We start from the raw sequence: 16,519 nt of genomic DNA, 5'->3' as shown, positions 1-16,519 counted from the left end.
ATTGCAGATTTTTTTTTAAGAAAAAAATCAATATGCTTGACAAAGAAATATTATGTTCATTTTGAAAAGTAAATGCCTCTGAAGGGAGCTTGTTTATTTGTCCCACGAACACAAGATTTGGTTATGAATATGGTGAAAATAAGGCAGCACAAACCCATACTTGCATAATGAGCTAGGGAGTGCAAAGAAAGAAGCAATATTTGAAAAAATATCAGCACATTCTAGTACAGGAAAGTAGATCTTAACACAGTAATACTTTTTGTGATGTGAGTGCTTTAGTAAATATGCATGACTTGCCATGTGTAGTTTTTTATTTACATTTATAGATGATTTGGAAGAGTCGAAGAGAGCCCAAAGAGCTGGCAGAACAGAATGCTTTATAGCATAGGACACATGATCTGCAAAGTGGTAAAAATAAACATTTATACCCTTAGAATTGCACAAGGAAGAGGTATATGCTCATTAAAGCATTTTTCTTAATTTCAGAAGAAGTCACATAAAGTTCCTCTAGTAGAAGGAGGAGGGCAAAATTCCAAATGAAAGTGGGATGTACACTTTTAACAGTAATTGTCATTAACCCTGCTGAAGTTTTCCAATATTATAAACTCTTTATTTATAGTTACAGGTGCCTTTCTAAAAAGTTACTGTCCTTTGAACACAGGCTGGATACATCCATTTATCAAAACTGGACTATTGTGCAAGAATTTTCATTTCAGTAGTGTAATAGTAAAGTCCCTGCACTGCTTGGAACATGCTGAAACTGATCTCTGTGAGAGGCCCTAGCTGAGAGGGCTCAGAAAGTGAGAAAATGAAATAATGAGGACCTTAGGATGTAGAAGTGTTTTGACAGCTTGAATGGATTTACCTGGGCTGTGCTAATATTCATTTTTCAGAAATTTCAAGCTGAAACTAAAAAAATTTTTGCCTGCTTGGAAATTTACCACATGTGTTAATCTTATGCCTGCGCCAAGCCTTCACATACAGTTATGATTACTAATAACATTGCACACAGCTTGTTGAGTTTGGGGTTTTTTTGTTCTTGGATCAATAAAGAAAAACCAATTTATGTATAACTTCTGGACATTGGGTGGCACCATTGCCTCATATAAGCCTTCACAGTGTTGGCTCTGCTCCTTTTTTCCTTTAGCATAACTATATAAGGCAAGTCAGAACGCAGAACTGGTTGCCTTCTTTCTTCTCTCTCTCTTTTTTTTTTTCCCTTTTTAGTTTGATTTTAAGTAATCATCTTGCTTTAAATAGTAACAGATTTTTAACCAAGATCTGATGTTGTGCAGTTTAGGGAAGTGGTGTTTTGATTTCAAGTGCTGAAATGGAAAGATATTCTGTACAGCCAAACTGCCTTCATGTGCACGTGCACCAGCCAGCCTGTGATGAAGCTGTACACTAATGCTAAAAGCAAGAATAGCACCTGTGTGGTTTATTGTCTTTAATAAAATTCAGTTTAGAACAATTTTTAAATTCAGAGCTGATTTTTGTCTGTTGCAGGGCTAATATATCAGATACCACTATGTGCTTCTTAAGGTCAAGATTCCTCTAGGTTTACTTTTAAGTTGTATTTAGGACTTTTTAAGTGGACCTTGATCTCCTTCCTGGCAGGGACAAAAGCTTTGCTCCCAATAAGGAGACTGTTATAAAAACTTACAGCAAATACACTTTTCCTTACACCGATATGAATTTTTTTCCCAGGGCTCATTAAATTTATTGTACAAAATACTCAGTAGATAACAGTATTTTGTCTTCACATTAATTAAACCATCAGAGACTGCATTTTGAAAGTTTTCTGACCAGTTACACAGCAGTGACTACTGTGGAAGTAGTCCAGTAATGAGCCAGTAAAAAGAAATGCAGTTTCCCCATTAATTTTTACTTTATGTATACTGTGCATGTCATGGTCATTTCCTTAGGATTGGTTTTGTTTTCCGTAGAGCTGTGTAAAAACTTGGTACTGCTGTTATAACCAGTGTGCCATACTGTTTGGTCACAAATCTTCTTTTCCAGACTCTTAACTGAGTGGTTTTGATTTAGGACTGTGTATTTTGAAGGTTTGGCCAATGTTCTCCTAGACGATGTTGCCATCAACCTCTGAAATGTCTTTTGACTTTTGTAGTTTCCCTGCATCATGTTGACTTGGTATTGTTGTACTTGAATGGTTCTGTACCAGATGTGTCATTCTGTGCTTTTTTTGATCCAGTTCTGTTTGACTTCCCATATCAAAAGCAGAATGAAAGAGTCCTAAGGGAGCCCTTGTGGGTGGACATAATCTAAAACTGCTTTGAGGCTAATACAGGCTGTGATGAGCGCAGTTGCTCTGAAATGACACCAGGCTGTAATGGCTCCTAAGGGCCACTCCATAACTGAAAACTTCAGAGTGAGAAGTGCTCCAGTTCCTACTGTCAGTTTTGATCACTCATCTGGTTAACTATCCCAGCCCTTGTTTCGCCTTAAGTCACTGAAAAGGAAAAGGCAGATGTCCACCTCTGAGTGAAGACAATCAGAGTGCAGAAATTCTTTTCAGATAATTACATCTAGTTTTATTGCATAGAAGATATTTCATGTGGCTTTGTTCATATAAAGGTATGGTTGTTAGGTGACTTATTCATAAGCAAGGACAGTTGGCAAGCTCAGAATTGAATCATTTTAATAATGACTGATACAATGACTTTAAACTGCTGCTTTGCCTAAGTAGGAGGCCTCAACAGGCAGCAAATACCAACCTCTATTGTTGGTAGTGAGAGTGAGTTTACACATCCAAAGCTGACTGTTTTTATCTGCAGGTGAGTGTTTTGTGTGCAGGTAGGTGTTGTCTTTTTCTATTCTTCTCCCTATCACCTCAGAATAAGAGAATAATTAAGCTGGGAAAGAAGATTTGAGGTCATCTGGTCCAACACCCAGCTCAAAGCTATTTCTGAAGTGACACAATTTTCCAACTCTGCTTGTTCAATGGCATGATTACTGTGCACACCTGAGCTGGTTCAAAAGAAAACTACTTCAGCTGAAGAAACTAGCTGTTATGCACCTGCCACTGTTTAGAGTGTTCACATCTAAGTATACAGCTCCTTTACTCCTTGAGATTACTGACTTTAAAAGCTGTAAGACAGACATACCCCAAAATCTTTGTGTTACCATCTTATAGGATGGATTTTTCCAGTGTCTAAAGCCTCATTAAGATGTTCCATGCTGGCAGAACATCTCTGGATATTACTGTGTCTGCTTGTCTCTTCCCCTCTCAGGGATTCTTCTTCATGTTTTTTTTTTTTTTGGCTGCCAAATTGGGATGTCCTAACAGCATTTGAATTGGTTTCTGAACTGTCATGGTTTACCGGTCAGCTGTAATGAGGCAAAACAAAATATATGGAAGTTATTTATGAGGCATGGGACATCTTGATGCAAATCCCAGGAGATGGTGCAGGTCAATCAATGCTTGAGTGATGATATTTACAGCTCAACAAACCAGCAGAAATGTTAAATACAAATACATAGGACATTATTTAACCACCCACTTCAGTGTTTCTTGAACAGTTTGCCTCATTCTTTTCCCCTGCCACTATGACTTGGTACACGGCTGAGAAAAGTGGGTGATTCTTTACACCACCGTTTCTTTTCTTGTAAGAATTAGAAGCTGGGGAAAGAATTTAATGTAGCCAATAAGCTCTTTAAACCTTATGGAAGCATTTTGTTCATACATTATTTTGCTCAGTTAAATCCCTTATTGTTCATCTATATTTTGACTTTCAGGTGACAAGGTAGTATTTCCACTAATTTGTTAAAAGATAGGATCAGGTAGTTTAGGACGGATGTTTTGCATTTTTAAATAGCTACATTTCAGCGGAGAAAATATAAAGAGCTCAGATGAGCTTGGTAGAGGCAGTTATGTGTCAGATGGAAGCAGCAGGAGACCAAACAGGAGAGAGCAGCAAGTCTGACAGTTCTCTAGACAAGCTGTTCATTTGACCAAGGGAGTGGGAAACATGCCCTTGGCTTATAGTCAAGACTGAAAAGCTTCAGTCCTCTACACCTGCCTACGGAATTTTCTCCTTGACTGTTTGCAGTACAGTAGACAGGAGCATCTGATAATCTCATCAGCTGAACTCTGGGTACCTGTGTTAAGTTCCACAGCTTGATAGATCTGTTTCTTATCTTGGTAGCTTGGTCTGTAATAGTTCAAAGATGTTGAAATTCCTGTGTCCTGCCCCCTCCCCTTAGTACATATATTCTGCCTCTTGGACAATGCTAAATGAGCACCAGAGGATGTGCTGCAGATGGTATTTCCACTGTTTCTCTGCCAGAAGACAGAGGAGCTGACTGGCAGAGGGAGTTAGGCACTCATTACTACCCCATAGGAAAGGAATTGTCTTTGATCCATTTTTACAATCTTGTAAGAATCTGTGACTGATTGCTTCACACCCAGTGTTTTTCCGAGTCCTTTCTAGAGAGTGTGTGATCTAATAACAGCAGTCTCTATCATGAAAAATTGCTTGGTTGAACTCTGTTCCCAGGGTTCTTCACTGCAGCTGCACACCAGTTCTCTATAAAGCTTTGATTGAGGGCTCCATGACTTGGCTCATGAATCCTCCAATTTTAATAAAAACAAGCACTTCCCAGGTTAACCCAGGAAGAAGAGAGACTAAACTCAGACTACACTGTGGGCTGCCACAGGGGTTGACTGGAGCGCTGAGTTCCCTCAGTGATTTGGTTGTCAGGTTTACAGCATGCACGTGCTGGTACTGCAATGTTGTCAGTTCTCCTGAGCAAGGTGGGGCAAGTCCCAAGACTGAGTCATGTTTGGAGTGTAGGGGACATTCCCTGTTGCTGCAGGTTGCTCCCAGGGAGAGCTGTGGTCCCAGGGAGAGAGTGGTCCCAAGGGGGCAAGCGAGTGTAGTTCAGATCTGAATGCTGCAGAGAATCAGAGCTCGCCTGCTCAAGCCCACTGCCAAGTGTTTGACAAAGGGAGGTGTATTCCCAGGATATCAGTATTTTAGGGTACCTAATAATGGAGTGGAACTGCCATTGAATATCTGCCTTGAGTAGCTGAAAGCTGAGAAACTGTTTCCAAATGCATGTTGTTATTTAAAAAGTAATTGTGGGGTTCCGAACTCATTGGGATTGGTTTTGCTCATTTCCAGAGGATTAATCATCACTTAAAGTTATGCCCCTCCTTATGTAACTTCCTAAGTAGGACAGAGGGGTCCAATTGCAGAAGCCTGATGAAGAGCTGGAACAGAACTTAACTTGTGATTTGCAGGGCTGTCTCTGACAGAGAGTTTTTCTGCCCAACCTATTGAAAGAAACTACAGAAACTCTGCCATTCCTGGATGAAACCTTTCTCAGATGGCTAAAAGAACACCGTAGCTGCAGTCACGCTCTCTAAGTCAGTAATTGCTGTTGTGTCTGGTTCATAATTTCTCTGTTTCCCTGGATTACAGTCCTTCTATACAGAGAAATGACAGAGCCACCAGGGTATCCAGAGGCACTGCTGCAGTGCCTGCACAAAGAGAAAGCTACCTTTGAATCCCATGCCAACCTTTGCATTTGATATGCATCTATCTATCTATCTATCTATCTATCTATCTATCTATCTATCTATCTATCTATCTACCTATCCCTGGCAGCATTTATTTGTATTTGCAGCCCCCCTTTCTAATGTCGGAGGTGGGAGAGCAGAGGTGCCACATTTTTATAATTAAGGAATTTAAAATATATGTAATACTATAAAGAAAGGAGGCTTGCTGGTGTTCTAAATCTCTGTGTTCCTTAACGGAAAGTTCATTATTTTCAACTCTTCTGAGATGGAAATTCTCAGTGGGGTAGTTAGAATAACAAACACAATCTGAGTGTGTAAGTAGAGTAGAATGCAAGAAAAAGCTTTATTTCATACTTCCTCCTCACAGACCTAAATATAAGATTTCAAACACTTAAGTGCTATTTTTCTTAACAGTTGGAGAACACCATGTTTCATGGTAGAGTTCCATATTTCTTGGGGGTTGTTACAATGGAATTTTTCTTATATTTGTGACAAGCCAAAACACTTATTACATCAAAGTAAAAGGCTGGGTTTTTTTTTTACTTACAGACTCACTGCATGGGGAAACATTGGAACATGGGTGTATCTTAACCATTTTGAAAGTGAAAATTCTTCTGTTTATCCCAGATGTTGTGGGCATGATCCTTGTGATGCAAGTTCTTAAAGAAACCAGCACAAAACAGAGACATGGAAAAAATGGTGGGAAATGGTGCTGAAACTTATAAGGAAAACCAAGCAAATGCAGATATACATGTTAAGCAAAAGGTTTCATATATTTTATATTGTAGTTCTAGAAATGGAAGAATAACTTTATGCTTCTCTCTTATTTTTTTTCCTGCTAATGATGAGTATGCACATAAAATCAGAAATAGTATGTAAGTTTCTACTTAGTTGGCATCAGAATTATTATTCTTAAGGCCAGTAACTTATTTAGTGAGTTGGAATGTCAGCAACAAGCAGTTGTTCTGTGAGGCAAACAACAAGCTGTTGTTCATGCTTGTGCCTCATTTTCCCTTCTCTTGTGATATCAGGGGGTGTGTGTTTAGAAAATACATCAAGCAGGTTGAGTACTCCAAAGAACTCTGGCTAACATGTTTCTATTGTGATAGTTTTAAAGGGAAGTGTGAGGTCTGCTACCAAGTTACTGTGATATAGATGTGCTTGCCTGAGCTTGCAGTGGGAGTGAGTGTTCATCACTGTGAAAAGATTTGCATTCATCTTCACTATCACTTCCCTGGCATATTTAAGGTATCCTATTGTAACCACTTGACCTTGAGGAGAAGAATGCCATAGATCTAAAGGTTGCAGTGTTTTGAAGAAAGATCCAAGTTGGGTCCTGTGCTGTTTGGCCTTGCTGGATTAAAAATAGTTCATGGCTGACTTGGACTCTGCACCATTTTTCTCCAGTGAGGTCAGTGCATATTGAATGGTTGGTTGCTAGGAGGGGTCTGTGTGAAAAGTATTTGATGGGAAAATGTGTAGAAATAGACCTGACTGGAATGAATGTTTATAGGTAGCCAGCATGAAATGAATTGTTACATAGAGGCACCAGGTGTTACACTCAAAATCATGTTTAAGAGCAAAGAGGAAGCACACCTTATATGTTATATATTATATGTTATATGTCAAGAACATTTTGTTTCTTGCTACTATACTTGAAATGTGAAATTCTAAGAATTATCCATACAGGTCTAATTGTTACAGGAAAAAGAAAGAATAACATTGCACTGAAAATTTTCTACACACTGCTGAGTTTCTAGTTGTATCACTGCTTGCCTTTCTGAGGCTTCTCTGGGTCTGCAGGACAGCAGGTTAATTCTGGGGTGTATGGAGGATCTTATAGCAAGTTGTTAACATGTGGAGTGCTTCACTAGGACAAATCTGACATCCCCATGGACGGTTTCTTCTTCCTTGTGCCAGGATTCATGTTGGGTCATTTTTTGTTTACTAGCAAGGCTTCACATTCTGATCTTTCTTCTTTGGTCTATGGCTCTGTTATATCCAAATTTACTGTCTGTATCATGACATACATGCATGTTAGAATCTACTTTGCCCTCTGTGCTACCCCTAAAACCAGTTTTGTGCAGCTCCAGGTCTGCATTTCTTTAGCCAAACAGGGTGAGTCATTTTAGCTGTGGAGTCTCCAGTGCCAAGGCTGTGCTCCAGGTCCCATGCCTGTACTCCATGCTGCACCCCGTGTCTACACTCTGGTCACACAGGTAGTTTAGGAAAGGCTATCTGAAGGTGCCACATGCTCTCTTGGCTAACGTTTGTGAGGGTTGGTCTAGAGATGAATTAGGTCCCCTGATTTGTCGGATGAGGTTCCTGTTGGAGTGCTGGGTAACATTTCACAGACTAACAGAACCAATGAGGTTGGAAAAGACCTCTGAGATCATCGAGTCCAAGCCACGACTGAACACCACCATGTCAACCCCACCAGCGCACTGAGTGCCACACGCAGTCTTTCCTTAAGCACCTCCAAAGTCGGTGACTCCACACCTCCCTGGCAGTCCGTTCCAACGGCTGGTTAAGAAGAGTTAATGGCTAAGGAGAGCTGTGCTTACTGGGATTATCTGGGGCAGGATGCTCACTCCGGGTCCCGGGGGGCGGCGGGTGTCCCGTGACGAGCACCCCGGGAGCGCGGGGAGCCGCGGGAGCGCTGCCTCTCCCGCTGCTGCCGCCAGAGGGCGCCGCGGCCGCCGAGCGCCTCCCCCCGCTGCCGGCGCTGGCGGCCGGTCCTGCCGGGAGGAGGGAAGGGGAAGGCGGCAGCGGGAGGAGGAGGAGGAGGAGGGCGGGCAGGCAGGCAGGCGGCGACCGCGGCGCCGCCACCAGCCGGAGGCCGCTCGCCCGCGCTCCTGCGGCAGGGGCGGGCAGCCGGGCGCACCGTGCCCTTCGCCTCCTCCCCGCGCCGTGCTGCTCAGCGGCCCCCGCCAAGATGTCTCGGGAGCCCGGCTGCAGCCGCTGGCTCCTCTTCGCTGCCTGCGCCCACCTCGTCTTCCTTCTCCCGCCGCTCCGCGCCCGGGGTGAGTGGCGGGGGCCGGGCCGGGACGCCATGGCGAGGTGAAGGGAGGGGAGCCGGGACGCTCGGCCCCTCCGAGGAGGTGATGGCAGGGAAGAGGGCGCGGAGAGCCGGAGAGCTCGGAGCGGCGCCGGAGCCGCCGCCACTTCCCGGCCGCTGTGTCCCGCCCCGCGCGGCCGGCGGGCGGGCGGGGAGCCGAGGTGCCCCGTTCCCGAAGTTTGTTGGCGATCCGGGCTGGAGCGCGGCCGGGCGGCGCGGGTTCTCTGCACGGCCCCGGCTGCCGGGCAGCGCCGGGAGCGCCTCCCGCCCCCGGGGCGGCGTGCGGGGCCAGGGCGGGCGGGCAGGGACAGCCCGCACCGGGGAAACCGGCCTGGGAGCCGGAACGGCTTCGTAGAGCAGCCGAGCCCAGCGCGGAGCACTCGTGCTTGTGTCCGGGCAGCGCCGCACTGGCGGAGTGTTCTGCTCGGGGCGGGGGGAAAGGTAAAGCCGCCCGCCTAAAATGCCAGCCGAGAGGAAGGAAATATATTACTGTGTTTTAGAGATGTTTTTCATGTGTCTGGTCAGCTGGGAGAAGATGAAAGGGGAAGGATTATTAGAATGTCAGCGATTAGGTTGCTACAGGCTCCTGGAGTTGGGAGCTGTTGGCGTGAGTGTAAGAGGCAGAAGTAAATGTTTACATCTGTTCTCTTTCTCATTATTTCTATTCGTGAGTATTTTCATCTCTTTCAGCATAGGCTTGTCAGTTTGTTGTGATCCTTTGGATTTGATTCTCTTCCACTGCTATGGCTTGTGCATCAAAATCATGCAGGGGAAAACCGGTGCTAATAAATCACGTTTCCAGCAAAGTAAAACTGTGCTATTTTGGTTTTCTTTCTGCTAAACACTTTTCCTTTCACAGACATAGCTTAGTTTTTGGAGGAGTCCTAATACTCTACAGCTCTTCCTAAAGCTGCATTTCATTCTTTCCGGGATGAGTAGCTTTGCTCCAGTAAGGTACTATAGCACTTCTAATAGCAAACAGATTGCAATCACAGTCAGACAATAGTAGATTCAGTTTTTCCCATATCTGTATTTATTGTACGTGCATAGATAGCTACTTACATGCAGATAGAAAGCAGAAATGGAAACACTTGTGTTCTTGTTTAGTAGGTCTTGATTTAATCCTTGTATGGGATTTGTTCACCAGAGGCTTCCTGCAGTATCGTGGTTTTCTTTTTGTTTTTTAATACCTGTTTATGTTACAGAGCCTGTCCTTTCCCAAATAACCCATGCTTTTGAGATGGCCTGGATAGTAAATCTGTTCTTCGAAAACAAAAATAATTTTAATTGCCTTCCATAGAAGCAAGCAGCTTGTCTGTCAGTAGTTAGGTAATTTCATAAATCCCAGCTTGCAAGTGGCAGCTTACAGAATGGGAAAATATATTCAGATGATTTTGTATGGAGTAACTTCTAGGCAATCAGAAGGGATCATGATGATGCTTTTTCTTCTACTGTTTTTGCTTGCCTTTTTTAAAGATAGTGGTGTACACAGCACTCACTCATTTAGCCATTCCAGTGGTTCAGAGTAGTGATTTCAGCTGCCTTCTTCCCATATGTGCCATTTGTGTAAAGAAATATAAGTAGTTGCTTTTATTTTATGAAAAGCTTCAGATGCTGCAAATTTGCTTGCATCAGCCTCTCCTCTTCCTCCTCCCCCTGCTCTCTCCCCATTTTGTGCTGATGAATCTGTAATACATTCTTATCTGGCTAGACCAGAGTCTTTGATGCTGATAGGGTAGCAACAGTGAAGAAATATTATAAAAGCTTGCATATAAATACACAAAACTAATTTATAGTGCTCACAGGCTGTCTCATAATGGAAGATCCCATCTCTTTGACTGACAATATCAGTGCAGATTTTCTCTGCAATCATGTCAGTCCATAGAACCTTATGTCCTTTGAAAACTTGCAAGGGGGAAGAAGCCCAACCAAAACAAATATAGGCCTTTCATTCAATTATTATTAGAAGTGTAAAGAAATTCTGTTTTAAATGTTTTCTCTACTGCATACAGTGTAATCACTGGCTGTCATTATTTGAAGTGGTTATTATCAGTCACAGTTTTGCCATACATTAAGTCATAGAATTGTTACTTTTTTGTAGCTCATTGAGAATGACCCACAGCTCAGTGAGGTGGTTGGAACGACACTGGGGTCAGTCAACCTTGAATCAGACTGTGAAAGAGGAATATGACAGAAGTATTGCTTTCTGTCTCAGGTGGATTAGTCTGTGAAAGCAAAGAGTTAACTCCTCAGTTTTAACAGCCTTGGCACTTCAAGGACATATAATTTCAAACATTTGGAAGTTGTTTATGCATGAAGGAGTATTACCAAAGAAAGGATTGCTTCTACATATAAAATATGATATTGTGTAATTGTATATATTTATACAGTGTATTGTGTTTTAATGCTGCAGTGTTTACACCCATTTTTCTATCCTGCACATATTCCTGCAGTTCGGTTGCTGAACAAGGAAAATAATTGCTGAGTTTTACTTTCTTGTGTTATAAGCAAGTCTACTTACTTATCAAAATTTGAATGGAAGTAATGGAACACCTGACAAAAATAAATAGGAATTGAAGGAATTGAACAGAATAGGAATTCTCATATAACATGTCCAGGTTTTGAATGGATCCAAAATCTAGCTTATCCAGTGGATTTTAGTCATGCTCTCAAAAGGCATAAAGATAAGATTGGAGATAATATAGAACTTTAAAGTCTTTCTAAAATTTCTTTCCTTATCTTACCCTCAGTTCTTGGCCATTTAGCAAAAGGAGAGGAGGGCTAGTGTTTGACACATTCTGCTTCTGTCTGCTTGTGCCAGATGACGTGATGTTAGTGTACAACATGTGTTAACAACCTTCAGAGTACACAATGCATTAAATAATGAAGTGACAAATACAAGATTACAGGTGCATTTAAGATGGTGCCTTGCTGTTTTTTTTCTGCTTTGGATAGCTTTGTTTGCAAGAAACTGTATAGTTAATCACCCTAGTCTTGTGGTTACTGGGGTATCTACAGGGCTTGAACTTTTACCAGCTAGTGAGTTTCTTCTTGCAACGTATTTTCTCTGTGCTCTGTGGCAAGTCCAACTGAGGTATGCTTACCTTGTATTAGAAAACACAAAAAGGGCTTGGGGAAATTCTGGATTTTTCAAAGGTACCTCCAGCTCCAGAGATTGATATGTGCTTTAGGGAATTACACTGAAAGAAATCCATTACAATTGTCTGAATGAATAATGATGTTTGGCCATGAAAAGTTACTGGTTTGTTATAGTAGCATCTGATAGCTCCTAGACATAGGTCATCCTTCTTTGTGCATGTATGCCTTGCACACAACAAAAATATATCCTTCACACAGAGAATTTATAGTTTCTGCCTGGGTTGTACAAGTGACCTGGCCATGAGCTGCATCTGGAGTTAGAATTTTTCTATCGGTGGCCCATTCCTGGGAACATCTTTTTCAGAAACCTCCTGGAAGTGAATTGCATGTGAATGAATTAATCTTGGAGTGGTCCATTTGAGCCAAGGCACTGTATTTTCTACCTACCCTGCGGTCCCTTTGTTGTTATGTTGTAGGCCAGATAAATTTACCATGGTCTTTTCCTGCTGCCCTTTTCCCAGTAAATCCTTAGAAGAGGATATTTATTTATGCTGAGATATCCTGTTGCTTAGCCAGAAGAGTCTTGGCCACAGCTGACTGCTGAAGACTGCTTTATCAAATTAGATGTGCATAACAGATTTGCTAATCAGGTAGAAGAGTGTTGCTAAGAAATTCATACAGTCTCTGTGCATGAAAAACTTCACTACTGTTGGGTGAAGAGTCTTGAGGCTTTTTTGGTGGTGTCTTCAGGGGTCTGTTAGTCTGTTTTATGAACGGTTCTTCAGTAGTTTAAAAATAGTCTGAACAGTTCTTGTCTTATTAAAATGTATTAGCTGGAAAAAAAGTCTTCCTTATATACTTAATGTAAAAGATACCAAGTCATTTTAATGTGTTTAATTGTTGAAAAAGGAGGGGAAGCTGCCTCAGTGAAATCACAGGGAATAAGAATAATGGTATAGCAAGAGACTTTAGCATTCATTGCATGTATTGGTTTGTTGAATAAATTGTATGTGTGAGTGTTGAAATTGCACTGTGTGACAGGGTCAGAGCTGGTTGATTTTCAGGACTCTTCTTCTACAATGATGATCCATCCCCACATGCAGGAAGGCAGGCAAAGATGGTAAGAGGTCCACATGCACAAACAGGAGCTCCTGACAAAGCTCAAACATAAAAAAGGAAGCGCACAAGAGATGGAAATTCAGTCAGGTAACGTGGAGACACTGTCTGAGACTACAGGTATGCCATTAGGAAAGCCAGGGCCCACCTGGAGTTGAATCTGGTGAGAGATTCAACTTGTGTGAGGTAAGGAAAAGGGCTCCTGCAGGTGTATCAGCAAAAGGGAGACTAGGGAAAATATTAATAAGCCTTCTGATGAATGGAGGACAGGGTTAAAAAAAGGACATGAAAGAGTGCAAAGAACTTGAAACCTTCTTTGCCTTGATCAGTATTATTAGGACTGACCTTCAGAAATCCTAAGCCCCTAAAACTCATGAGAAAGTCTGGAGCAAAGAAGAGATTCTCTCACTGGAGGAGGACTGCTTTAGGGAACATTTAAACATGCAGAAGTCCACAGGACCTGATGGCAGTCACATACAAGCACTGGTGGAGTTTGGCCATGTCAGTGCAAGACTTGATAGTCTTGGAAAGGTGATGGTGACTGGGGGAGATACCTCAAGACTAGAAGAATATCACCCTGGTCTTCTAGGAGAACAGGGATAAGTTGGCTAGTGGTACCTGAGTCCCTGGGAAGGTGCTGGAGCAAATAACCCTCAGTATCACTGCCAAACAAGGAAGGACAAGACAAACATGTGAAGGACGAGAGGGTGACTGGGAGAATTCACCATGTTTTCATGAATGGGCACTCGTGCTCACCAGCCCAAAGGACTTCTGTGATGACATGACTGCCTTCATGAATGTGGGGAGAGCAGTGGGCTTTGTTCATCTCAACTTCAGCAAGGAGTTTGAGCTCAGTCCGGTCTCCTACAATGTCCTAACAAACTGGTGGAAATATGGGCTGTGTCAGTGGACAGTGGAGGGGATGGAAAGCTGTCTGACTCGGTGGGCTCTGAGGAATGGCATGGTGGCTCCAGTAGTGTTTAACCTCTCACTGACAACAATGGGGTGTGCACCCTCAGGGAATTGGCAGAGGATATTAAATGTGCAAGGGGAGATGTTGCACCAGCTGGTGGTGCTGCCATTCAGTGGGAGCTCAGCAGGCTGGAGAAACAGGCACACAGGAAACTTGGGAAGCTGAGTTCAGTGCAGGGAAATACAAAGTCAGCCCCTGACAAGGAGGCACCCCATGCTACATTGCACATGGGGGCACACTGTCTGGGAAACAGCTCTGCGGGGCAGGACGTGAGAGTCCCGGCATGCAGCTCAGTGATCGCGCAGCAGCAGCAGCGTGCCATTGTGGCAGAGATGGCCAGCAGTCCCCTGAGCTGCAGGGGGAAGAGGGGTGGCAGCAGGGCAAGGAAGGTGGCCCCTCCTGTCTGCTCAGCACTGGTGTGGCACACCTGGGGTGCTGCATCCAGGTCTGGGCTCTCCGGTACAAGAGAGACATGGACATACTGGAGTGAGTCCTGCAAAGGACCGTGAACATCATAAACAGATTGGTACCCCTGATGGACAAGGAGGGGCTGAAGGAGTTGGGGCTGTTTAGCTTGGAGAAAAGAGGGTTCAGGGAGAAGCTCCAACATGTAAATACCTGATGGGATGCAATAAAGAAGACAGAGCCAGACTGTGGTACTTAACAGGACACGAATCAGTTTACACAAATTGAAATGCAGGAAATTCTGTTGGAACATAATTACTTCTTTCTTTGTTTTTTTTTTTTAATTTTTTTTTTCTTTTAAATTTAAGAATGAACACTGGAAGAGGTTGCTCAGAGAGTTTATGGAGTCTGTTCTAGGAAATAATCGAGACCTAACTAGACAAGGTCCTGAGGATCCAGTTCTGGGGGGTTGAACTAAATGACCATTAGGGATCCTTTCCAACCTCAGCAAATCTGTGGTTCTGTAATACCAGGATGAGTAGGTTGTTTAATTAATTCCCTGAAGAGCTTTATCTGTGCTCTCAAAAGCGTGCTGTGAAATAGGTGATCTGATTATGGTTTGATTTGTCTCAAGGATCATGTGTGTTGATATTTTATAAAGCTTAGGAGCAGTGTGGCATGGGTTATTGAATGCACTGTGGTGACAGAGGCAGCATCTCTTGTCAGTCACAGTTGTCTTAGGTTTCATGTGTCGTTCCTCAGGTGCATATTAAAACCTGAAAATTAGACTTGTGAATAAGCTGAATTTATGAGGTGACACTTCTTCAGGTTAATACACATAATTAATACATTTCCTGGAATAAGGATGTTATGTGTTGATCTCGTAATTAGGATTGTGTCAAGAAGAAGGTGTGGATCTGGTTTGTGTAGGGGAAGCTATTCCTTGTCTGAACTGTAAATACTGTTATATTGTGAGAAAAGGAGGAAAATGACCTTGAGATTTGCTCGGTTGGTTAGAGCCTGGTGCTCATAGCATGGATTCAATCCCTGTACTGGCCATTCCTTTAAGAGGTGTGGGTCCCTTCCAACTCAAAATATTCTGTGATTCTGATTTGTGACCACCATGAGTCTGCTGTGTTAGAATGATTTTTGGGATGTCTGGATCTAGCTGTGTGATTTGAGATGCAGGTTAATCAGGACCTGACATGTCACTGTGAACCTCAGCTCCTGGACACTTGATGAAATTTGATCTCCAGCTGGAAGAGCATAGGGATGTAGGTGTTCAGAGATGGGGCACCCTAGACCTTGGACAGTCTTGTCTTGTTGTCCTAGGTTTCTTGTAGTGTAGGTTTCTAGTGCATCAAGGGAATGATTATGGCTAACAATGCACTCTGAAGTCAATTTCAAGCAAGAAATAATTTAAATTTGTCATGAGACAATCCACTTGAATCTGTTTTCCCAGTTTTTAAGAAAACCATCAATTTGACCATGAAGAATAGTGTCTTGATATCCTTCCAAATTGCAACAATTTGCTTTCATTTGCATCTCTTTAGTGCTTTTAAGAAAAGGATTTCTTAAGAATAATCTTAGCAAGGCTTTTATGTTATATTGAACTACTTTTACAAATGAGCAGGCTGAGACAAATTAAGTGACTACATCAGCAACAAAAGTAGCACCAGAGCCCATTTTATGATTATTTTTTTCTAATACAAACCAGAAGTGTATGCAAAGGGTGGTGTTACTATAAATAGTTTAAGATAATGCTACTTCTCTGCAGATTAGTTCTGTGGGGTCCCTGTTCTTTTTGTAAACATTTATTTGGTTCTCAGACATTTACAAGTCAGAATGTTGTTTAAAGGTGGCATTCAAAGCCTGTGATGGGCATCTTCACTTTTGATGGAAATTTCTGTCAGCCACTGTAAGTTTCTGTCGTTCCAAGAGAAGCTTTGGTAATTCAAACTTTAACCAAAAAACAGTGCACTGCAGGTCTCCCATGTGGTACCACATTAGGCTGTTAACAAGTGAGCTACTGGACTGAACAGATTTTATTTTTTTAAGGGATTTATTTGCCTTGAAGCCAAGAAAAATTGGCTTCATATCAGAGTGATTTTTTTCCATGATGGCGTGGGACTTTTCAGGCAGCAAATATATAAATTCTATAAGAGCTGACTCTCATGATCACAAAGGTGATTACAAATACAGTACCATTAAATGTGAAAAATCTACCTAAATGATAGTGGGGAGGGGGATTGGTTTTTTTGCTGCAGAACTTCATCAGTTGTGAAAGTGAGCTGCTGTAATACAAAAGAAGTCTGTTTTTTTCTTT

General features: G+C 42.4%; 1 protein-coding gene across 3 annotated transcripts in view; it reads left to right on the top strand.

Moving 5' to 3' along the window:
- The first annotated feature begins 8,319 nt into the window (after positions 1 to 8,319).
- The window catches only part of B3GLCT (beta 3-glucosyltransferase), a 47,594-nt gene continuing 39,394 nt past the window's right edge, over positions 8,320 to 16,519 (top strand). For all 3 annotated transcript variants that reach the window (XM_084227092.1, XM_084227090.1, XM_084227091.1), the window contains exon 1: positions 8,320 to 8,565. In XM_084227092.1, the coding sequence (XP_084083218.1) occupies positions 8,478 to 8,565 (88 nt within the window). In that variant the 5' untranslated portion in view covers positions 8,320 to 8,477. The remainder of the gene's footprint in view (positions 8,566 to 16,519) is intronic.

The sequence above is a fragment of the Fringilla coelebs genome (assembly GCF_963513975.1).
Source record: "Fringilla coelebs genome assembly, chromosome: 2".
Classification (NCBI taxonomy): Eukaryota; Metazoa; Chordata; class Aves; order Passeriformes; family Fringillidae; genus Fringilla; species Fringilla coelebs.
Note: the sequence above shows the minus strand (reverse complement) of the source record. Positions and strands in the feature narration are given on the sequence as shown.